General features: G+C 33.7%; 1 protein-coding gene across 2 annotated transcripts; it reads left to right on the top strand.

The window, feature by feature from the left end:
- The first annotated feature begins 238 nt into the window (after positions 1–238).
- LOC131073181 (general transcription and DNA repair factor IIH helicase subunit XPB1) lies at positions 239–25,025 on the top strand. Of its 2 annotated transcripts, XM_058009581.2 has the most exons (3): positions 239–1,640; positions 14,166–14,570; positions 24,482–25,025. In XM_058009581.2, the coding sequence occupies exons 1-3, from the start codon at positions 525–527 to the stop codon at positions 24,911–24,913; spliced, it is 1,953 nt and encodes a 650-aa protein (XP_057865564.1). In that variant the 5' UTR covers positions 239–524; the 3' UTR covers positions 24,914–25,025. The 2 variants fall into 2 exon arrangements, with proteins under 2 accessions (XP_057865564.1, XP_057865565.1); XM_058009582.2 differs by lacking the exon at positions 14,166–14,570.
- The last annotated feature ends 1,384 nt before the right edge of the window (positions 25,026–26,409 follow it).

The following is a 26,409-nucleotide window of genomic DNA, read 5'->3' as shown; positions in this document are numbered from 1 at the left end:
ATGTGGGTGTGAAATTGTTAGGGCCCATTCTCTCATCGCTAGAGATTATAGGGAAGGCTTGCTTTTTCTTAAGCTAATATGTTGATTTCCCTTCAAAAGAAAAAGTTCAAATCATTCCATCGAAACAAGCACAATTCTTAATGAGAAATGAGATGGGTAACACAAAGTTTAGCATTAAAAGCATATATGAATTGAGATCAGCGTTTCGAAGCCCACTCTTGTAATTGAAGTTGTGAAGTTGGGGTTTGATGAAGTCAAATGGATGGCGAGGATCTCCCTTTCAGAAAAAGTTGCTTAAACCAACATAAATTTGATTTTACGAACCAACTTTTATTCTCTCAGACCGTTTTACGTAACCGCCGACATTCTGTTTGCAGATCGACTTGCGTGAAGCCCCGCATTTTTCTGAATCGAAAGTATCTTGGTCGCTTCATTTCTGCATCAAATTCTGGTTCTCAGCGTGACGCTGGTTTCATTCTCTGGGTATCTCAATTGGGTCCATGTGAGGGCATTTCATTATCAAAATGGAATATGAATGCGCAGGAAAGGAGAAAAAATGTCTAACTCTCAAAGCAGATAACGAAAGAAGGCCATTGTGGGTATCAGCAATGGGCAGCATAATCTTGGAAACATCTTCAGAATTTTACAAAGAAGCCGCCGATTTCTGCATTGCAATTGCAGAGCCGGAGAGCAGGCTTCGGCACTTCCATGAATACAAAATCACACCAGCTTCATTATACGGTGCAGCCTCTGCGGGCTTGGATGCGGAGAAAATGATAAAGTATCTCAAAATGCTGTGCAAGACTGATCTTGCCCCTGAGATTATTCATATGATTCAAAAGCACACTGAAAATGTGGGGAAATTGGCTTTGTATTTGAAAGATGGGAGTATTGTTGTGGAGGGCATTTCAGTGCAACCCATTAAGACCATTTTGCCCTACGTAAGGGACGTTGTTATAGAGAAAATATCAGAAAAGAGTTTCAAGATCGAGCCATTGAAGATTGAGTTTGTGAGGCAAAAGTGCAGGGAAATCAATTTTCCTCTTGTAGAAATATATGACTATAAGAATGATAAGACTTGTCCTGACTTGGGCATAAAACTAAGCCCTAAAGCGCAGCTTAGGCCTTACCAGAAGAAAAGTGTGGATAAAATCTTTATAAATGGGAAGGCCAGATCTGGGGTTATTGTTCTTCCCTGTGGAGCGGGTAAATCGTTAACTGGGGTTTATGCTGCTGTTCGGTTGGGGAAACCATGCCTGTGCTTTGCAAACACATCAGTGTCTGTAGATCAATGGGTTTTTCAATTCAAGATGTGGAGCACAATTGGGGCTAATAGAATACAAGGGATTACAAGTAATACCAAGGCCTGTGAGGTTAACTTGAAGGCAGATATTTTGGTTACTACTTATAGTATGTATGGATACACTGGTCATAGGTCTAAGGATTCTGAGGAGATTATAAAGGTGATAGAGGGAAGAGAATGGGGGTTGATCTTGATGGATGAGGTTCATATGGTTCCTGCAAGGAATTTTAGGGATGCTGTTGCGAGGACCAAATCACACTGTAAAGTTGGGCTGACTGCGACGCTTCTTAGAGAGGATGAGGCTATTCAGGATCTTGAGTTTATCATCGGCCCCAAGGTATGTAACCAAACCTAGAATAACTGATATGTTGGAATGTTGTTAATGGCCAAATGTTTGAATATTGTAAAATCACTTATACATTTCAATTCTTAAACTTTTTCTACACAAATTCTAACCCAAAAAAATCCATATCATTAAATATCTTAATTGCAACATATTTATCATTCTAATTATGAAAGAAGGGTTTTAGATATTTCTAGTGATTCTTTTGAGTAGGCATGTGACATTACCAAAATGTATCAATTAAGTAGTGAACAATTAGCTTATATAATCTTATTATAACCATTATTTTATTTGTTGATTACACCAAAGTTATTACTAAATGAGAGACTTGTAGATTATGCCACTTTAATAGTAAAAAAAATGTTGTAGAAAAATGCAACTCTAAAACCTTAGCAAGATTAATATAATGAATGTAATATCCTCTAAATCACATGTATAAAATAACATTTAGAGAATGTTAAATATCATTTTATAAACACCCTTTCTCTTGTACACATGCTTGACTATTTCTAATATCTACCCATATCACACTAGCTACGTTATCACCTTTCATCTAATTCTAAAGAAATATATTGGACCACATAATTGTATTTCTTAACCCCCAAAAAGTGATAATGTATTACTATCTAAGTGAATCCCCTAGGTGAAAGCCTCTTTATAGACAAATATGCATTAGATTAATAATGCTATAATTCTTTTGTGAACATTGCAAGTGAATTTTATTGCTCATTTGAAGAATGGGATACAATACACATATAGGATCCTTCATTTAGTTGTGACTAAAGTGTTCATTTAAAAAAAAATCATAGAAATTACTAAATACTTTCTTAGACATTATTGATGAATTTGCTACTATGCGTGCTTATTTGTAGATGAGGATGAATTTTGATCCTTCGAACATGTTCATCACTCTTTTTTATTGTTCTCTAAATTAGATTGTGGTCCAAATTACTTAAATTTTTACCACACTCTTTTAGTTTAGAAAGGATTCCTAATGCATTCAACATGATTTAGTCAACTAGGCATATACCACTAATTATTTACCCTCAAGAAGGTGTACCAATATTTGATTTTATACCTTTATACCTTGGTGAATATCACTTAAACACTTATAATTATTTTCATCATATGTTTGAAGGAAACTATTGTTATTGCTAGCTAAAATTTGTGCCTCAAGAACAACTCCTTAATTGGGTGAGTTATATCTGCTATTATGTTTTAGGTGGAAATCATTTAAGTTCTAGTATTATTTTCAAGTTTAAGTATTAATATGTTTATATATGAGTTTTGGTAGAATTTTTTAGTGGTTGGACAATTCAATATATGTCAAGGTAAATCCTATTATTAATTTTTCATTACCTATGCCTATGATATTTGGTTGAAAAAAATTATGGTTGCACCATTCAGTGTGTATCTCTAGCAACATATTCATATGAATTATACCGGGCAATGTAGATATTTTGTTAGAGAATGCCAATGAATTGACCTTGAAAGTGTAGATTTGTGATGGTTTGACCATAAAGGAAGTATTACATATTTATTTGTAAGTGGTAGGAAATGATTTGCATAGAAAAGATCCTTGATGTAGCAATTACCACTAACACACATCATCATTTTCATTTTGAAATGGTTATAACATTGAATACTCAATAAAAAATATTAGTATAAATGAAGGACACTAGCATTACATCTTTGCAAGCTAGCAAAGGTATTGGGAAAGGTGTTTTATACACCTTGTTAATAACATTACAGATGGAAAAATATATTTAATTGTGATGTACCTTAAATATGTCAACATCACAGTGTATTAGATATCTTCTAGGACACTTTTATGGTTTACATAACATTGAAATAAATACATATTATGGATGCCACATTGGGAAAATCTTTAGTATTGATAAAAATTGATGTTAAAACACAAATATGAGACTCGTGGTTTTGAAATATCATGGTTTTGAGGCACATGGTTTATATTACAACTTGGTTATTGTGAAACATTGCATCTACAACAATGAGCACATGAGTAGTTATGGAGTTTGGCCCATATAACCTTTGGATCTTTTATTAAGGTGTGATTGAAAATATCTTGTATTTATATGTGAAAGCATGGATTGGGATGTGTAGATACATGGTTCTCATTTTCTTATTCACATGTAGGATACAAGAGTGCTTGGTATTTTAGAAGACTTGAATGTGTTGGGATTAAGGTGTCTCAACCTTAGAGTCCAAACATGTTTGTTTTATTTTATTTTTTATTTATTTTATTTCACTCACTTTAAAAGTCTTAAAAATAGGTGACTAATGTCATAAATTGCTATGTTGGAACTATGATGGTTTCTTTTGCTTAGTATGACGGTTACTAGTTCAATGGAAGAGTCATGGAGATTTATTATTTGGTAATTGATATTTATTTTTTGAGTTCACATTTGACAATTGGTGAAAGGTAGGTGTTGCATATGGCAAGGTGACCATTATGGATGAAATATGTTTTGTTTCTTTGGAAGTTTCTATTAGGACTATCAATTTTGTCTTTTTTCATATTGGTTTATTCATAGTAGGTCTTCCGAGTGCAACAATTATTTGAATTTTAAAAATTTAGTTAAGTGTTTGAGCCCAATGTACCTTGAATTGGCCCTTTTTTTCTATTTTATTGTTGACATGTTCAATTGGTTTTATTTTAAAAGGGGGTCCACTTTATGGGTTTTTGTTTGTGTCATGACTAGCCCCCTCTATGACCTTAAGATGTATTTACTGGTTGATTAAGTTTTTCCCTAGGTAGGGCTTTGTTTTATTTTCCTTATCTTGAACCACATGGCTCTTTGGCCAATCATTTGATTTAATTTCCCCATGTGGCCAATAATGCTTTATGAAGACTCCATTTTCTCGCGACACTCCTCAAAACATCCAATGTTGCAGTGCGGGTATGCGGGAACAAAGGGAAAAGAAGACACATAAAGAGATGTTGACCCTGCAACCCCACGGTGTACTACCGCGTTGTCAAAGTAATGTGCGGGTTTACAAGGAGAAATGAAGGGGAGACATATAAATGGATGTGAGCCCCACACTCCCATGTAAGTCACATGAGAGGGATTAGGTATGTTGCAGGTGTGCAGGAAGAAGGAATCCAAGGAAGATATTGACCCTTCACTCCCACCGTATAATGACGAAGCACCAAAGTATGTTGCAGGCTCGCGAGGTGGAATGCGAAGGAAGAGGCCACAGAAGACGACTACCCCACATTATCACAGGATTCATATAAAGGGAGCAGAGTAGCTTGTGGGTATGTGGGGATAATGGAAGGCAAAAATAGAAAGATCTTGTCTTCCCTCGAAGATGATACCGAAGGAGAGGTGTAGTGCAGATTTGTGGGGTTAGTTTCAAGCAATTCAAAATGCCATGTGGATGTCCTCGATGGAAGTCAAAAACAGTTACGTCATTGGATTTAATGCAGGAGAAGGTGTAGATGAAGCAATATGCAAAAGGCGCCAGCATGCTAATAGGCCGGGAATGCAAATACAACGGCCTGAAAATGGAAGCTCCCGATGAATCACTTGTAGAAGATCATCACCAGTTAAAACAATCAGGAGACTTGATGTGTGATAAGCCCAAGAGAGGATTGCAGTCGCATGAAAAGTTCCATAAATAGGGATGATGAGTTGTCACAAAGAGAGACTAAATTGGTGTTTAAACAATCATAGCAGATACGTTGTAATTTTTTTGAAAAGACAAAAGCTAAAAGGATGCTTTATATGCATGAAACGATAGGCTTTGCTATTTTTAAGGATTATCAATTTAGAACTCTGAGTTCTTCTAAGTCATTGATTAATGCATTGATCAAGTAGTGTTACAAATATCTCCCTTTATGCTTTTATGAAAATTGTCTCAGAATGGATTGTTTATGTGTAGAAAATGATTGTATGCCTATATGATGTAAATTCAATATGGAGAAAATTTCAGTAGATTGTCTTGTAGCCAAAGGGATATTGAAAATACGAGAGGTAGCTAAAGGGATATTGAAAAGCAATCTCAGTTGCAAAAGGCCTTTCAAAAGCTACCTATTTTCATCACTTCATTATATAAGGACCAAGAGGCAAAGGGAATGGGGAAGAGAACAAAGAGGATAGGGGAGAAATAATGGACCCCCTATTCTGATCCCCACATTTTCCTTTTAGCTTCTCTTCTAGTTCCTTGAGTTACTCCTCTACTTTATCTAGTGAGTATCTCTTGACCTAAAAGTCATCAACAATGTGATGATGGTGTGGCTCAAGTAGTTGGTATTCAAAGACATCTTATTCTTAGACATTAATGTTTTACAATTTACAAACTTGTTAAGTTGATTGTTGAACCAGCAGATGCATAAGAATGAAAGTAAAGTGTTGAAACATAAAGCAAACAACCACACAACCATAACACCAAGATTTTTACGTGGAAACCTGGAAAGGGAAAAACCACGGTGGCATTTTAACCCACAATATTATTATACTATGGCCAGAAGTATGATAATATTACATAAGGGGATTGCACTTACATTTAGGCACACTGCCTAGAGCTCACTACTCAATTACATAAGAGGGCAACAAACCCGGAGGACTCACTATCCTAAAAATGAGATAAGGGAGTAATTACAATGTCTGAACTGGAATATAGCATCTACAAATGCCAAAGATCAGTTCTAGTTAAGCACAATTTGACTGTCAAATGCTACTCTACCTTTTTGCCCTATTTCGTAACACAGTCATCTACCGGAGCACCAATTCTACATTTTGATGCTCATTCGCATACCACACATCCACATTCGCATATTCTATCCCAAAAATGATCATCTGGATTGACATTATATATCTGCACAACCTAATAAGATCTCAAACATGTCGGCTTCACAAAAACCGTATAACACGCAACATGAAACGTGTAACCTTAAGTTGGCTCAATCTATCCACAAATCCATATGCTGAACCAAGAAGAATGATAAAATGATTCATACAAGTCGGCTCAAACTCCTCGAACACGAAACCAATCACCAAAATCAACCCAACAATTATGCAACACATGTTACACAAGACTATCTCTGTTCTAATTGAATTACCAGATATCGAACCTTTAATCTTTCTCACGAATCAACACCGGATATCAAGATCATGAAGTAATCTACCTTGAACCTCGATTCATCTTCCTTAATCACTGCAACCAAAATTACACCCCCAAAATCAAGATGTGCACAATGATCTCATGCTCTATCGGTTATTGTGTTCCACCTTCCAGACTTATATGACTTCTGGTAAGTCAAATCTATGTACACCAGATGTGATTTCCAAACTGGGTTGCCATCAATGACAACTCCTAAGCATCTCTCATGCATTGATCTTCACCAAAACAGTGTCTCTTGCCAACAATCTCCCCCTTTGGCATTGATGGCAACACTGTGAAAAATTAACTGTACACTTAGGACTGCAAACCTTTAACTGCAAACCTTTAAAATTTAAAACTCTCCAAGAATCTACAAGCTACCCCTAAGAATTTACACCATTTTTCACTGTGCTCTCCCCCCCTTTGACATCAATGCCAAAGATAGGAATCAACCAAAACTTATATACATGGATATGTACAATTTCTCACAAAAACTTGAAATTATCTGCAAAAATTGTCCTAAGGGACAACAAATGGTTATCCCATGCCTTCTTCAAACTCTCCAAAATGTTGATCATCCCACTGAAGAGATAAGTGTGCATCTCAGATCCATGTTTGTCTGCCAGAACACTCTTATTCAGAGAATCCTTAGCATCTTGCATGCTACTCATCAAAGAATCTATCTGGGGAGTGATAAGACTCCTCACTTCACCTACTCTACCCAAAAAAATTTCCTTCTCTTGGTTTAGACTCTTAATAGATTATCCAATATACTCAAAACTTGTGGTTCAAAATTGCTAGTCGAGACTGATTGGGGTGCATATTACTGAGATATGCTAGCAAGATGCCCTTCACATTCTCTTATTTTCTTGTCACTGTCTATAGTAAACTTGGGCATAATTAGACATGACTTGTATATATGACCACCTTCATCTAATGCATCTTGAATACCTTTCAATCTAGTTACTAAGCTTATTCTATCATCCTCAATCATCTTCAAAAATGTTTTCAATCGCATGGCATTAAATTAATTCAAAACTCTAATATCTGCTGCCTTCTCCAAGGACTCAAAATGAGATTCTACAACATTCAACATACTCTTAAGCTTACCGGATGGATTATCATTGTGTCCGGTTTGAAAGATGGCAACATTTTCTCCAAAATATCTCCTGCCAATGTTATTAAGTCTTTGTCTGTGGTGTCGAACTTAAGAAAATCCTCACTGGCTTTTGCTTGTGTGAGAGTTGATAACTTTAATGCTTGAATCGGAGATAGGGAACTTAGATCAATAGGCCCTTGACCAAAATAATATGAATCAGTAGCAATCTGTTATCCTTTGTTAACAATAGTCTCTCTTGCCACTATCACTGGAGCCTGATCTACCTTCTCCTCTCCTTTCTCCTTTCCTTCTCCCTCTGCACTTGCATCTTTACCATCATCCTTCTTTGCATCATCTGTCTCCTCAGTTGCCTTCTCTAAAACAATTTCTATCACCAGAGGATCCTATACAACTTCACCGGAGTCATCAATATTAACACTATTAGGATTATCTGCTACTATAGTTTGTTCATTTGGTTGCCCTTCCAGAATGACCTTCTTAGATGATTGATTTTCCTACTTATCAAGAACGACTGCATGCACTTCCAGAACATATGTGTCCTATGATTTCTCTCCTAGATTCACATCAATTCTGTGATCTATCAAAAATTCTCTCAAAATTACTTTTGTCTCTTTGGTTACCTCATCTATTTTGTTGAGCATAAGTTTATTGACCCTCTTCTTGCTTCAGAATCTCTCCTTTGCAAGCTTTAACAATATAACAACTTCCTCTTTAGAAATGATAGAGGATAAGTTTACTAATACATACTCCTTTATTCTTTCATCCTCTAAACTTGTTGTACACATCCTTGCATCCAAAATGTCATACAAGCTTTTGGGTATCATGGATGACAGTTCTATTAATGCTTTGCTATAAACATCCATGTACTGAACAACTACTTCCTATGTGGCTCTTTGTTCTTTATCATCAAAATGTTCATAGTATACAAGCATATTTTTCAAGTTACCATCCTTGAGCACTTCATCAATTATTTCTTTCAAAGTTATTGGTGGCATAACTTCATATGTACCTTCAACTTTGCCGCATTTCAGAGCTTCATCTAGTTTTGACTTCTATTTCTTGCTCGCTCTGGCTCTACTGAATGGCTCAACTTCATCTCTTGGCTTCTTTGTTGGCTGGGCTCCACTAGATTGAGGCTTCTCACTACTCTAGCATAAGTAGCTATCTTCTTTACTTCTCTGACCTCTTCATCGGATTCGATTTATTCCTCTGCAGCTACATATTTTCTTTGTGGCTTCTCTTTCTTTCTCTTCTATGCTCCACCGGTTGATGTTGTTTATGGCTTGGGTGGAGGAATAGACTTCTGCACATCGGAGGTAGGTGCAGACTTACTCTGTCTTGGCTTGGTCTTCTTGGGAGGAGTGGAGACCGCTTTAGTCTTGGACTTCACCATGTCTTTATCCTTCAGTATGTTTTTCTCCCTAGCCCTTTGCACAACTTCTTTGGTTATTCCCATCTTCTCTACAAGTTGTTCAACTTCCTTTTTTACTTTTCTCTTCTTTGTCGATTCAATAAATTTCTTGTGCAAGTCAAGATCCTTCTCTATGTATGTACCAAACCTTTCTTCTTTCTCATCCATCGGATGACTCAATAGGTGTTGAGCATATGCATCAAGTGTATTTGCATCCACCTCATACCCCATGGGCATGATCCAAACAGTCCCCAACTCAACTGCCTCCATATGACATTGATCCTTGTCAATCATGAAGCAAATTTTTTTCTTATATTTCTATACAATCTCTTTTGGGATCCTCTCTCTTCTTTGCATCATGGCTTGAAATGATTTAAAGTAACCCCATAAAGCAGATTTATGAGTTACTATGTCACCCAATCCTTGTAAACCTTCCTTTATTTGGACTGCCACCGGTTTATCATAAACCCATTGAATCTTTCTAATATCAAGGATCTCATTTAAGAAATAAAGTTCTAAACAAATAATCAGAGAACCAAATTTGAAAACATGCTTCTTGTCCTATTTTATCTTCTTTATGTTGCTCATCAACTCACTAAGAAGCACTCCACATAGGTCATATTTCTTGTTCTCTTTGAGTGTCTGATAGGTTGCATAAATTGCAGTACCATATACTAAATTTTGTCTGCTAGACTGGTAGACTTTGTATCCTATGACCATTGGGGCAAATCTCACATCAAACTCAACAATATCACTAAAAGTCATAGACCGTTTGTCATGCTTAGATCTGGTTACCTCCATTACAGTAGTATTCTATACATGCCTAAGTCCAGGGATCTCATTGGTAGCATTCAAACAAGTAACTACTTGAATGACTTCCTTCGTGTTTTTGTGAGGTCTATCAGCCATATAAATTCATCATGGATTCGACTCAGAATATATATCACCCATTCGGGCTCATCAAACGCCAGGAAATGAACAAACTGAATAAAACCCTTATCTTGCAATGACTTGAAATCAGGTTTCAAATTCCCAAAGTCATCCATCATGTGCTTAGTATAAAGTGACAACATATCCGCATTACCCTACTCCTCAATGTTGCAATGAATGTATGCCCTAACATCTTCATTATTGAACACATCGTAAGGTACAGAGGAAAACACTTCGTTCAGATCGTCTTCAACCGACTTAAACATGTGTTTATTAAATATGGGCCATGCTCTCTCAGTGATTTCAACGACAAGTGGAGTTGCAATGCCATAAGATGATGCCATTTCAAAAAGTAGGGTATGAATAGATAGCTCGTAAATGGATAAATATCATTTCAATCTCAACCAGATGCAAGGAGTCACTGTCAGATCACTCTTAAGCTTTGATTTTGTTGCAAAACACAAGCAGAAAAATAAGAACCCAAAAATACAAAAGAATAAGGGGAAAATTATCCCAATAATTAGGACAAGATATAATAGGTGTTTAGGATCATACATGATCATCCCTAAATTTTCTAATTTCTATTTGTCAAATAGGACAAATAACAAGGTCCTAGGTGTCACGGATGGGCTCTGGTGAAACCTTAAATGAAAATGAATGCCCCCAACACCATCCAAGCTCACTCAAAACCTAATGAACACCCTTCAAAGGGTTCCCTAAAATTTCTACCTTCGCAATGCATCTAAAATTGGGTCAAACTGACATCTCTAGCCTCCCAAAATCATCTCTAAATTGAATAGGAAAGTATGAGCTCTCGAGGTGAAACCAAGAAAAACAACTGGACACTAGCAGGCTAGAGGGACATTAACATAGTATGCTTGGTGTCCTCTACCTACACTAGTATATCGAGACCATGTTGGAGTCCCAGAACCGTGTTGTTTTCCTCTAGACTAATGAACTTGCACTGACATCCACAACACGCGCATTGGTCCAAAACAAGTGAGCTTCTCAGATTGATTTTTTGAATCCCTAGATACAAAAAAACCCTCTAGTGAATTCTAAAAGAAAATTTGATCCCTGAATCAAAAGAAAATTAGAAAACGATGAGAAAATAGGTGAAGTCTTCAAACACCGGGTCACTGGATGACTCCAACAACACAAGGAAGAGTCTGGGAAGACTCATTTCACCACCACTCAACCCAATTCACCCACAAATGGCACAAATGTACACTTAGGTGTCTAACACAACTAGAATCTACAATTGGACTCCAAGAAACACACATTGGGTGGTTTCGATTAACCCTGGATTGGCTCCCAAGAGCTTAATCCAACAAGGGTTTGGTCAACATCACATGACCACAATAGGATATGACCAATATAACTCTAATACAATGAGAAACACATGTATATTCTTTTTAAGCACCAAACCAAGTGTTCCTATGATATCAACATATAAATCATCAAATGAGAGGCCTACAATATCATCCTTGGTGGTCGATTCCAACACTAGACCATGTAAAGACACATCCATTCTCACAATATATATCATGATTACATAAATCTCTTGGAGTTTTCCATATACAAATAATCAATGAATGTAAATCTTCATCAAATTACATAGATTAGAACTTGCATGAATTGAAAGAGAAGAACAAGTGTTGTGGAAGGAGAAGGAACTCTTCGACTGCTCATGATCCAAGTCCTCTAGCCCCTGACAATAGATGGTAATGCCACCCAACCATGTGGAACCCATAGGTTATAACCTCACCATGCTCATGCAGATTGTCAAACAACTAAAAAATTCATACACTCAAGCAACAGAGGCAAATAGGCTCACACAAGAGCAAACATGGAGTAACACTCAACATGAACAAATGATCATCTAAGAACATAAAGCTACATCAATAAATGTGTGTGTGTGTGTGTGTGTGTGAGAGAGAGAGAGAGAGAGGCATAATCCTTAATTCAAAAAAAACAAAAAAGTTCAAGAATAATCCAATCTCATCAACCAAAGAGATCACGATGCCAAATGGCTGTCAAATATGGATACCTCTAGAATCCATCAATAAGCACAATCACATGGAAGACAAATCCTCTTTGTGGGGCTAATCATAACTACAGGGCTGGGTACATAGGAAACAAGAGAAGAGAGTGTCATCACGCAGCTCAAAGGGATGACTCACATGGAATCAAGTAGTCCTCTCATATGAATGATGAGACTCAACCATTCCTAAATAATGCCCTATGTATGACTAGGCCTTCCCAACTCATCCTTAGTATACATGAGCACTCAATGCCATGAGAGGGGAATCCACTTTATCTTGGTTCATTTTACTAATGTGTCATTAGTTTTCACTTGATTACAAAATGTCCAATGAGTTACCCCTGCAGTCCCTTTCTACCTGGCCCCCATTAGACACCACTCCTTCATTGGTCCAGTTATTGACCCTAGGCTCAATTAAATCAAAACATTAAATTCATGACATAATAAAAACATGTAAGACCATATATTACCACAATTAAGCCCAACAATTCCTAAATTCATCAAATAAACACAATATGCATTGGCATACCAACAAGCATCCAAAACATACTGAATTGGTTCTAAAGCCAAGAGAAAGGATCTGTATCGATCCAAAAATAAATTTTTATTATATAATACTATTATTATGTGGAATAATTTCACATTATAAACACCAAATTCACATTTTGATCAAAAGGCTAAATTAACTAAAAACCAGTCATAGAGGCCATCCACCATTGATGAACCTCCAAAAAGCTCAAACTTTCAAACTTGTCCAATCAAAAATTCAAGAAAACCCATTGGTCCATAGGTGAACAACAACTCATTTATCCAATAAAATATAAAATTTGTGTATCAAATGAAAATTTGGCAGAGTTTCCTTTTGCAAAACCATGATTTCAAAATCAAATTCATCAAGAGAGCTCACAAAAACTGGGCAGTATAAAGAGTTCACCCACATGAATCCAAAGAGCTTCTACCCACAAATTTCCTTCAAGAATTTTCCTCCTAATCAACAAGTCAAAATCTTCATTGTAGAGTATTGTCTAGACATCCACAAATAAATCAAATACATATATTAATAAATATACATATGTGATGGATGTAGTTCTTGGTGGGTATTGTCTAGACATCCATTCATCACTCGTCCTATCACTATGTTGATTTATAGTGATATCTCTTTTTTGGAGAGGATTTTTGTCCCATGAGATTTTTTACTTCTATTTATTTGTAAGAGATTAGTAGCAGGATTAGTTATACATACTACCTAACATAGCCTAGTTGTCAAGATCCATCATTATCATTTCATATTGCACGTTTCTCCCTAAGTTGCACTTAAGGTGGGGTGTTCCCTATTTACAGTACTTAATTCCAACTTAGGCACATAGTATTATTACATGTTTCTAGGTGAGTATGTAGAGTTTATTATTATTTTATTAGTGCAATGCATCTAAATTTAAATTGTGTCGGGTGGTTGTCCTACCCTCACACCTCATTGGTGCTCTCTTTCTCACTCACGCCTTTATAAGAAGAGCATATGTACATTTGTAGATATCCCATGACAGTATCAATATCATTTCTAGTTATTTATATTTTCTCTTGATTTTGGAAGTTGTAGTTGTCGTTGATATTGGCTTGGGAGCATTGCTCCAATAATTAAATGTTTGCATGTCATAGTTTTTTATGGGTATGTTATCTTAAAATGATTAAAATTTTATTCTTCAAGTCCCCAAATATTGATTTTGTGATCCTTTGATTTAACTTTGATGTGTAATATTTTCAAGAAATAATTTTCTAATATGTAAATTTTTAATTTTTATTATATATGAGAAGATATTGAATGCCTAATTGTATAATTTTTCACCTTAACTACTTTATGCTAACTATTATATTATTTTGTGTTACAAGGTTTATGAGGCGAATTGGCAAGAGTTGGTAGAGGGTGGGTATCTTGCAAATGTAGAATGCTATGAAGTGTTATGCCCCATGTCCAAGGAATACATGAGAGAATACTTGAAAACCTATCACTCATATCATGGTGGGGGTTTCTATGGTGAAGACAACAAGAATATTCAACACACTCTCTATAGTTCCAACCCCAACAAGCTCATGGCTTGTGAGTATCTCATTAAATATCATGAGCAACAACGAGACAAGATCATTGTTTTTTCTGATAACCTATTTTCTTTAGACCAAATTGGTACTCGATTACAGAAGCTCATAATTCGTGGAGAGACTAGCCACCAAGAGAGAACTGAAGTCATCAAAAGGTTTAAAGAGTCTGATAAAGGGTTCACTGTTTTGCTCTCGAAGGTGAAAATTTGATATTCCTTATTCTCTTTGATTTAAAATTAATTTACATTTACCATTAATATGTTATATCTAATTTTAATGTTGAATCATGTCATGTGTAGTTTTGTTTTGATATCTCGGTTTGATTTTTGGTTAGAATGACCTCTTGCATTACACTTTTACCTTCTATACTTATTCATACTTGTCATAAGAAGTTGCTATGTTGAAATAAAATTTATCTTAAGATTGAAAGATTACTAGTCAACTAAATACAATAGAGATATGAATAATAATATTGAACTTGAAGGAATTTATTTCACACCTAAGGAACATGAAAACAAATTGAACAGTAGATTCCTCCATTGATTTCTTATTGCAATTACCTATTGTCTAACCTTATAAATTTCATATGATTATAGGATTTTTTTTCATATTTGTGTTATTTTTGGTGTTCATTCATGAAATTATTTAGTTTTATATAATTTCATACATGTGTGTGTATGTGAACCTATTCATGTATGTGTACCTATGCGTGTATGTGTATGTGTAAGTTTACATGTATATGTATGTGTATCTTACCTAAAAGTTCTTTTATTTGTCATAATCTACCATAATTTTCAAATTCTAATAATTTTAATTTATATATGTCTTCTATAATTTTAGATAGTCTATAATTTAACCCTATGTAAATTAATTTCCTATTCACTTTCTTGAATCTTTGACTACTATTGAATAAATCATCTTTAATTATCACTTCTACTTTTGTAATATATACCACCATTACTCATGCTTCTTCCAACTATAACTTCTAGCACCATCAGATAAATTTTTGTAAAAAAAATTAGAGTTCATGAATATTGAACATTGTATTCCTCTATATTTCACATAAAGGTTCATGTCTTCCTTACCTTTATTCGTTTAATCTCATTCATTTTATTATGTCCTACTATTTGTTTTCAATTTCTAACATTTTTATTTTAAATTTTATTTCTCTTCTATGTTCTATTTCCTTCGTTTCATGGCATTGGCATGATGTGATGGTTAAATTGTGGTGTTGTTGTTCTTTCCATCAAGGTTCATGCCCCACTATAATGCTATTGTTGAATGTACAAATGGGGATGAGATCACATTTTTTTTTAGCTCACCAATCCATAGCTCTAGGTTAAAACTGTTTAGCCCTTAAATAAATATTGCCTTCATTTTTTCAATTATTGTTACACAAATTTTGTTTGTATTCCATGTGACTAAAAGACTCCATATTTTAAACTCAATTGATGTTAGTAGTAAATTTCCCACTTATCTCCCTATCCACTCTTCTCCTACACTCACCTTCTACTAGGAATGTCCTAACATTCTTTTAATAATTTTAATTCTATTATTTTCTAATATCTCAATCATTATCCTCTTGACTATACTATTCAATCTATTACCTTCTAGTTTTATACATCTCCATTTTTTCTTCTCTTGATGCATTGATATTGAATATCTAAATCTATTTTGATAAGAAAAACACACTAAAATATTAATTATATAAATAATAACTAAAGGTTTCTCTTTTAATATTACTTATCTATCTTAGTCACTTGTTTGTTTTATATCAACTACACCCTTTATGGTATACACTAATTTTTTTCTCTTGATTCTTCTTTTAAAAAGAATATTTATGTAGTGTTGTAAATTATATACCTTTACAATGTCACACTAGTTTTGGACTCACTTTGGTAGATGTGCTTAATTTATGCATGATTGGACCTAGTTTTAGGATTGTTTCCATAAACTTGATTTATTTCTCTATTCCCAACCATTTTATGGCTCAATTTGCTAGGACTAGGGAACCCAACACCCCTATCCTCACAATTTTAGCCCAACTTTGAAGAACAAAAGTTGACCTGGAAAATAATAGGGATTTACCTTTTTTTTTGGTCCTCCCCCAAAGATTGATTTCCAAAATATGTAAGTTGCATTAAAATACAACTCCCTCTCTCAATTCAATAGCCTACACATCCATACATCTAAAAATTCTTTCAAAAAGCATTTTTGAAATTGAAATCATTCAAGTGTACATATTTGCATTCAATGGGCAAAAGAATTCAAGCATACAAGTTTGTTGTACATCAATCATGATTAATTATATTGTGTTTTTTTATATTGAAAGGATTCACTAACATGTTACAAGATTTCACTCCATATTAAGCCTTGTGTGAGATTACATGGCAAGGTTTCATGCTTGAGGTAATATATTGTCAATTAAACCTTTCACTATTGGTTTAACCTCTATCCTTGTGAGAGCACACGCTCTGATATCATCATTAACCATTTTGGAAGTGTAAACACTTAGATGTGGTTAAAATTAGGAAAGCTCCTAAATGTTTGTTTTCATTTTTCATACATGCAAGTTCAGATTTGACAATAAGAAGGCTACAAGAGCACAGAGAAAACAACTACAAGTTGCAATAAACTTTGAATGGGTAAAAAATCATAAATTAATTCACCCAACGCAACTATCTTGTTGTTTTGAGTTGAGTTTTTAGGAGACAATATCATAGAGCCTCCTAACCAAATTTCTAACCACCTTATTCAATTTTAGACACATTCATACTAGGCTTCCTAGCACCCAGTCTAGCATAGTTTGCTCTAAAGTTTAGATCCAAGTTTCACTCTATATTTTTATTCTATATCTAGCTTATTATTTTAATTATTATTTTTGTATCTTTTATTTTCTATCAAATTCAATCATATTGCTATCATTAATATAGTCGCATACATACACTTCATAATCTCATTTATTTTGCAACAAAGGAACATAACCCTAGGTGCCTATATGTCATATTAGGATTATAAGTAGGCCTATTGTGTTCCAATTTTATGAAATGAAATTGAGATCATTAGTTTTCAATGATCTGCCTAGGATCTCATTTCCCTACATTCCAATTTATAAAAACTTGTGTGACTTTCATTTCTTCTATGCTATATTACTTTCCTACATATTGTTACTTCATGTAAGTATTTGAGTCTTAACTACTAGCTATTTGAGTAAATAGGATAATGATCGCTTAGTAATTAATGAATCATCAATTAATTATTTAGGCCCCCTATTACTTTATTCATTGAAGCTAACTTGGGAGTATTTTTCTATATTTATATTCAGTTAATTATAGGTCATGGTGTCTCATAACATCTAGGTCATGGTGTCTCGTAACGTAGGATTAGTTTTTGTTTATTTTTTTGATTATCTCTTTTATAGTTAGTAGTAGGTGTATGCATCTAAAAATGGTCAATGCTTGCAGTGCCATACTTTAACATGATCGTGTGACCATATTTTAGGGTTTTCACATTTTTACTAACATTTCCTCTATGTCGTGCATTTGGTCTTTATCATTTGTTGGCATCTTGTCATTCTTCTGCAATTCTTCCCCTTTTGATTTTAATCTCTCGCATTTTGAAATATGTCTTGTTGGTATTATTTCTGAATTGCAATCATTGGTCGTAATCAATCTTGTCATATCAATTGGACATTGCCGATCCTAATTTGTGTCAAATTAGGGTTTTGTCCTAGGTTTCAATCATCTTCAATCAATTTCGATCATTTTGGATCCTCTTTCAATTGTCAATTGTCAGTCAATCTTGTCAATCTCAGTATCATGCCAAATTTCATCAAATCGACCTTTTATCAATCTTTAATAGATTTTTCATCAATCTCAATCAATCATCAATCCTCGTCAATTTTGAATCAATTAGTCATTGATCCTTTATCATTTGTCATCTATCAATTTGGTCCTTCTGTCAATCTTGATCAATTTGTCATTGATCTTCATCAATCAGTCAACATCGGTTCTTTATCAATTATTAGATCTTTATCATTTAATTATGATCAATCTTATATCAACTGTTTCAATCTTGTCATGACCTAATTTTCATTTCTAATTTTTCTTCTAGGGTTTTATGATTTAATCATTTAATCCTATTAACTTTTCCCTTTAGGTTAAATAAATTTATTTATTTATCCTAGGTCCCTCTTGTCACAATTAAAGATTTTATTTAATTGGCTAATTGTGTCCCCTTTGTGAGTTAATTAATAAATGAGAATTTATTAATTAATGTCACCTAATTTCCTTTTTCGTTTTTCTTAATTTCTCCAATTTCTCTCTTTTCCACCTAATTTCTAATTTTTGAATTTAAAAAATCCCACTAATTTTCCCTTCCTAACTTTTCCCACTAATTTATCTTTTTTTTAAGCTTCCCTTTGTCATGATTTGTGAAGCTATTTTTATGGCTAATATGTCATATAATTTGAAAGCTATTCTTCCTCAATCACGTCATAAGCCATGAAGCAAATTTTGTGCATAATTGTGTCATAATTGATGAGCACAATTTGCTCTCAATTTGTCATATTTTAACATAGAAACTTGTCAATCAATTTGTCATCAATTTTGTCATTCAATTATGCCATTTTAAAATCAATTTGCCTTTTCCGAATCAATCATTCTAGTTTCATGATTTTTCTCAATTTCGGTCTATTAATTCAGCTTCTTTCTTCATCAATTCCAACCACAATTCGAGTACCCTTATGTTTCCGCTTTCAAATCCACCACTTGCAATCATCTTTCTTGCAAATCTTTTGCATTTGTAGGTGAAACGCACATAATTTGGAGGAGAAAGAATAACAATGGAGGCCAAGGAAGGAGATTTCTACATGTGGTTTGCGCTTTCATTTTGAAATCTTGTCTGTTCTTCCTTTATTTAATGTATTGGGATTTATTTTCATAATTTGTTAGTTTTTTGTGGTTATCTAACTCATGGGTTATGGATCTTATACTCAATTTTCCATGTACATTTCTTGGTGAACCTGATGTACTGCATTCCTTGAAACCAGACAACATGATCATCCCTTCGTCACAATATTATCAACTTTTGACAATGAAGATTAGAATGTTTGTTTGACTTGTTTGAATTTGCGAGTTTTATCTTTCATTGATTTATCTTCGACCATGTTCCTATGTTGCTCGATGAAGTCACTGAGTGATTTAGAGTGGTCGGGATGGCTCATGGTCCTTTTTTGTTTTTGTCTTTTGTTTATGGAGTGTTTCTAGCATTCTGAGGCAAGTATGTTTTGGGTGTCTGTGATAAGTACGTTCGCTTTGTGAACACCGCACATGCCTTGAACCTTGACACACGTAATGTCTTAGGTTGTTTTTTACTCATTCCTTGTTTGCAATGTGTCTGTTTTATGCAAAGGGATTGCATTATCACCCTGGCCTTCATTTCCATGGTGCGCCACATCCATTTTGCCATATTAAATAAAGGCTCTAATTCAGTAATGTGCACTTGTGAAAGCAAGGTTTCTTCCCTCTTTTTCTTTGTCCAATTTCCACTTGCTAACATTTCTTCTATCAATCATTCAACTTTTTATCTCTAATCAACTAACTATTCTTATGTTCCCTCTCTAACATTTCTTCTCTTCTTTTCGAGAGATCATTCATTCCTTCCATACATAAACAATCTCTCGAGGGGGCATCCCACCTCCATCCCTCGACCTACTGGGCCGTGATCTTTTTAATTATTCTTTGAAACAATGCTCAGAATCACATTGTCTCAAGAGGGGCAATATGTAGACACTCAAAATTGGTCATCACTCCTATGTTGCTAACCTAATTTTTAACATGTCTTCTATGTTGCATTTGATCTTCATCATATGTTGATATTTTGTCATTCCTCTAGTTTTAGTCCATTTCAAATCCAACCCTAATCCGTCTTCTTCATTTGCATTTGGTCCTAAATCATTATGATTGACATTTTATCATTTCCAAATCATTCGAATCGGTCTCATCTTGACAATTAGAGTAAATTCCCTCTTTGTTGATAATTAATCAATCAATAATTATCAACCTCATTATCAATCAATTTCAATCAGTCCTCTATGACACTTTATCAGCGTTTCATGGCACTTTACCAATCGATCTTATCAATCCTTTATCAAGTCATTGTCAATTGATCTTATCAATCTTATCAGTCTCTTATCAAAATCATTATCAATCTTGAGTCTTTTTTGATCCTTTGTTCTATTTTGTTGTCAACCTCAATCAATTGCCATTAATTTTTATCAATTATTAGCCAATCAATCATCATTATTAGGGCCTAGTTCATCTTAGGGTTGGTATCTTAAATTATTCAAATCATTTCCCTAGGTTGATTAATTAAATAATTAATCAACTCCTTTGTTAACATGCCCCTTTTTGAATTTAAATAAATATATATCTATTTATTCACCCTCTTTGTCCATGTCACAATTAGTATTTTTATATATTAATTGGCTTATTTGAGTTATGAGTGGAATTAATAATTAAAAATTATTAATTCCACCTCATTTCTCCCTCTCCCACTTCTCCTCCTCTTTTTTTAGCTTCCCTCCTCTTTTCTAGCTTCCCCTCCTCTTTTCTAGCCTTCCACTTTCCTCATTTTTGAATGACAAATTTCCCTCCACAATTCACTCATTTTGTCATAAAATGACATAGCAATTCGTCATAAATCCTTGCATAGCAACTTGTCATAGTTCTTTGCATAGACATATGTCACAAATTTTGACATAGAAATGTGTCATATTTTGTCATAATCATTCCCTTTTTGAATGAATTTTCCCCTTTCACATTTTCATTCCAATTTCATATTCTCATGAACTTGCCTATAAATTGAGCCCATTTCTTCATCAGTAACATCCACATTTTGAGTAACTATACGCTATCAAATTAACTTCAAATCTTTGAATCTTCTCGCCCTTGCTTTCAACACATTTTCAATTTGGAGTTTGAGAGCCACATACAATTTGATTAGAGAAGCAAGAAGGACAATGGAGGGGATCATTTCAAGCATATGAAGGATGGTTTGCATTTTCTTACCTTACTTGCTTATGTTGTATTTTGTACCTTCATTGATGTGGGATTTATGGCTTTCATTTCATGCCTAACTTTTCCTACCTCACAGTAGGCATTTTAAGTATTTCTTAAGTAATTGGCTTGCGTGCCATAAGCATCAGACTTTTATTACTGTTGAAAACTCTGTTAAGTTTGTTAACTCTTTATATCATCTTACTACTAGCAATATGTTAGGTAGAAGGTGGTTAGCTCATAACAGTATGTTTACTTACAAGGACATAATGATTTTTGAAGTTATTTTTTAGAGTGGATGGTAGTGGTTCTTATGCTAGCTGTGTGATGCTAGACCTTATGTTGTTGCTCTCTAATTTTGTTGTTTTGTAGGATTCAGGGCCTTCTCCGTGCTAACATAATAAAAAACATAGGATGAGAACACTTATCATGATCTAACTCAATCCTCATCAACAATTTAATCTAGTGCTTAAATTATATTTTTCCTTTATAAAAATGTATTCCTTAATTGTAATTATCTATTTTAATCTAATTGCATCAATTCACTAGAGGTTAACCTCAATATGAGATGTTTGTGTGGATCAATTCCTTTCTCAAGGTTGCATAACACTTATTCATTCCTTTCTCTCTTTAGATGTGATATGTATTTTCATTGCATGTGATTTTGGGAGATATGGGGTTCACTATTAATCCAACATGGTATCAAAAATAAGATCTATAAATTCTTATCCAAAATCAGCTCATCCTAGAGAAAAATGGGTATCATTGTTGGATCTAAATGACCAAAAAGTTTTAAAATGCCTATCAAATTGCTAAAAATGAAAAAAAAATATTTTTGGGTGGCTAGGCATCTTGCACAAAAAATCCATAAGTCCATACTATCTTATGGTCTTGCATTGACACCAAACCACCATGAATACTCTTGGTATATCTTGTAGATTAGGGTTTCATCTATTCTCTAGTTTTGCTCTTTATTCTCTGAAAGAAAACTCAAAAAAAAAATTAGTGGTCAACTCAAGTTTGGCAAGGTCTCCTTTGGTTGATCTATGGTAGCTATTAGCATTGTTGGCCACCCACCCATTTGTGATAATCCTCCCTCCATCCAATAGTGATAATTTTTCAACCAATGAGAATAGGTAAAACTTCCTATAGCAACCATCACAATATTCAACAATTCCATATCAATAGAATTTGGTGGTATAATTTTTTTCCAACATAAAATATTTCACTATCTCCACAAAATAAACTAGGAGCACCTTATACATTCTAGTGACCAATATTTACTTTTATAACCATATTTTTTTGCTAGCCCAATTTAATATTCCCAAAATATTTGCTAACATCAATTCATACAAATAGCCTAGGTTACCCCCTCTTAGTCCCCATTTTCCCTCAGTATCTATTTTTTCTTTTGGCCATAAATTGGGTGTATGGCATTGAAATCAAGAAAACAAGATATCAATAAAAGGTTGGTCCAATTAATTTTCAATAGTATAGGTCTTTTCAACAAATTTTGTTGTTATTACATTTTATGCTCAGTTAAAGTTAGGTCATCATTTTTCGCTTATAACTTACAATTTTTTGTTAGATCTTTGATATTTGCAATCTTACAACATTGGAAAGGTATTTTAGAACTTTTTAGACCTATATATGCAATTGTTCTAGAATCTATCATAGGTAAATTTTATTTATTTTTTGTGTTTTCACATTCTAATGAATTATATTGACATATTGGCATTTGCGAAAGGATTTTTTTTCATGAGATGATTTATTTTGATCTAGTTTACATGCAATGAGGTTAATGGTTTCTATTTATTTATTTATTTAAGGAGATATATGGGTTTTTAATATTAGACTCCTCTCTCTAATACTATCAGTTAACATCAACCATTCATCTCTTGACAAATCTCAACCCTTGATCAATCCTCCTCCCAATCTATAAATTGTATCCCAAAGCCAAAAACAAAATTCAAAGTCATGTTGTTCTATGAAGAAGAACTAGATATCATCTCTCAAGTACAAATCCATTGAAGCACAACCACATACATAGATTGTGTGCGCAACAAGATGTTGTGTGTGAGAGATTTTAAGATTATTCTCAAAGTTTATCCAATATGTTTGCTTAATGGAGTTACAATTAAGTTTCAATTAACTTTTTATTCCATTTCTTAAGCCTTTTTAGCATGTATATATTTTTTATTCATAATTATATCTGACCACATCAATAGGTAACTACTTATCTAATTGTTAAAAAAGCCATAAATATATGTACAATTATGTCTCTTTCACATCTACAATTTAAATGAACATATAATGAAAAGTATACAAAACATTTGCAGCAAGATATCAAAGAAATTATTAATATGTTGTATAATTTAATATGATTTCAAGTGGTCATGTGCTTTTCAAATGATTATTTTATACTTTGTTAATGACTTGAGACTTTCTAAAAATACATATTTCTAATATTATATAATATCTGATATGTCAATTTCTAAATAATTATAAGATCCTTACACAATACCTTGAAACTAAAATATTTTACATTTGAATTAAATACATCATATTGCAGTGCACAATCTAACCTATTAAAACAACATATTTAAAATTAGAATTAGATCGATCATATTGCATTTCACAAACTAATCCATACTAACAAGACCTAATGATCAAATTGATATAAGTGATGGATAAATAATTGAATTGATAGTTTAAGAATTATAGTTGTTTTGTGCTATTGAGTCATTATGATGTATTATTTCACAATTTGTTCACATTATCATTGTCTTAAATGAATTTAACAACAATTTCTATTGATGAAAAGTAGTATCTAGCCATGAATATTATCATGCATCCTTGAATAGCCATCGATATTATCATTTTTCATCTTGCATGCTTTCTAGCTATTGTCATCCTGATGATGGATCCAATGTTGATGCAAAAAACTTACACAGAATTGAATTCAGAAACAACTGATTTAGATCTTATGAATTGTGGAAACTTAATGTCCGTTATCATATGAAATATTTAAGGATGTGTGTATCGAAACAGGTGGGAGATACATCACTGGATCTGCCAGAGGCGACAGTGGTAATTCAGATATCATCTCAGGGTGGATCAAGGAGGCAAGAAGCCCAGCGGCTAGGTCGTGTTCTACGTCCAAAGCCCACCAAAGACAAATTTGGCGTTATAACGGGTGGCCAAGCTGTTTTCTACTCTCTTGTTTCTCAGGACACCATTGAAATGTGCTTTGCCAGTAAAAGACAACAGTTCTTGGTGAACCAGGGCTACACTTTCACCTCTATGACTAACATTCCCACAAAGGAGGAGTCTTCTTCACTCTTATTTTCTAGGGAAGATGTTCAGGCCCAGCTGCTTCACCTTGCTCTCCAAAGCAAATGTGATCAGGAACAGAAACAGCCGCCTGAGAAGAAGAAGAAGAGAGAACATAAAAGTAGTTTGTTCAAAAAGAGGTTCAAATGATTCCTCTTAAGGCCTAACTGGTTGAAATTAATGGGTTTCAATTCTAAATTAGTTTATACTATATGGTATTGATCTCTATTTTTATGCTGATAGGTCTAAATCTATGATAACAATAAAAGAGACTTTCTTATCTATTTTTAAAAAAAAAAACGCAAGTTTGATGTAAACACATTCTGCTTTTTCGAAGATCAAAACTTCTACCATCAACTCTTCTTCCTCTGCCTTGTCTATGAGATAGAGATGTTTTAGCCAAAACAGTTCTTTCAAGGCCACTAAGAGAAATACTAAACAAAATAGGTCTGTCTTTATAATAACTCTCAATTTTGTAGTTGATAATAAGAAATACCATATGTCTGGTTGAGAAGAACATAAATAATATATAATTTAATAGTGACAGAAATTAATGAGCTTAAGTATTTCTTAAAAAATATGTGAGAGGAAAATCAAAATGTCTATTAGTTCAAGGGGTTGAGCTTAATTGGTTAAAACACTGGATTCTCACTATGGAGATCCAAGTTCAATTCCCAATAAGAACATCTAAAAGGAATTCTCTTAGCGGACTTCGACCTATTACCTACCAAAAAAATAAAATCAAAATGTCTATTAAATAGAACAATCTAATAATTTTAGTGAGTGATTCTTTTTAAAATTATAAGAGTTATTTAAAATAATGTTAAAAAATAATAATGCTATTTAACTCTATATTTAAAGGTGGTTACTTCTAATATAAAGAATTGATTTTTTAAAGGGTATTGCAAATTTAATGTCTTAGTAAATTTTAAAAATGTTGTTATATTTGTTTATTTAATTTTTCAAAATGATCCACTTTTTTACATAATGTATTGTAAAAATATGGACATCTTTAATTGTAATACTATTATAAATATATAGAATCATACATATGATTAAATGATGTTCTATAGTTCAGCAAGAAAAGTTTTAAAATTGTATGATTATCCTTTTATAGTCTTTTTAGCTCATGAATTGTCATCTCCATGTATCTCTATATAGTGCCTTGCTTCCAATCATGGCATATTAGTTCCTCTTTGAGCCCGAAATAACCTTGAATCGCATGTTTCTCACAAATCGCCTTCTCTGACCGAATTCGAAGTTCACCAATGTGCCTTCATTTTGCCTAAGTATCCCAAAAATCATGACGAACTCTAAGATCGTGAAATCCTTCATCAGACTGAAATGGCAAAGAGTTTAAAATCACGCACTTCAAGCATTTAGGCCAAACTTTCTAATCTGACAAAATCCTCCATGCACTCGAGAATCAACTTAAAATCTATAAAATCGGCTTTTGGGCCGAAATTGGCAGGAGGAAACTGCACATTCTGACCAGTTTGCCCGAAAACCACTTAAAAGCTCTCAGAAAGGCTCAACTTGCCGAAAATGAAACAAGTAGAAAATCGCACATCCATACTCGAAATTGAATTCTATTTGTTCATTTTAAAAAAAAGAACTACCAAGATATGTCTCTATTGATACATATG

The sequence above is a fragment of the Cryptomeria japonica genome, chromosome 2, assembly GCF_030272615.1.
Source record: "Cryptomeria japonica chromosome 2, Sugi_1.0, whole genome shotgun sequence".
Taxonomy (NCBI): domain Eukaryota; kingdom Viridiplantae; phylum Streptophyta; class Pinopsida; order Cupressales; family Cupressaceae; genus Cryptomeria; species Cryptomeria japonica.
This window is presented reverse-complemented; position numbering and strand designations above follow the sequence as displayed.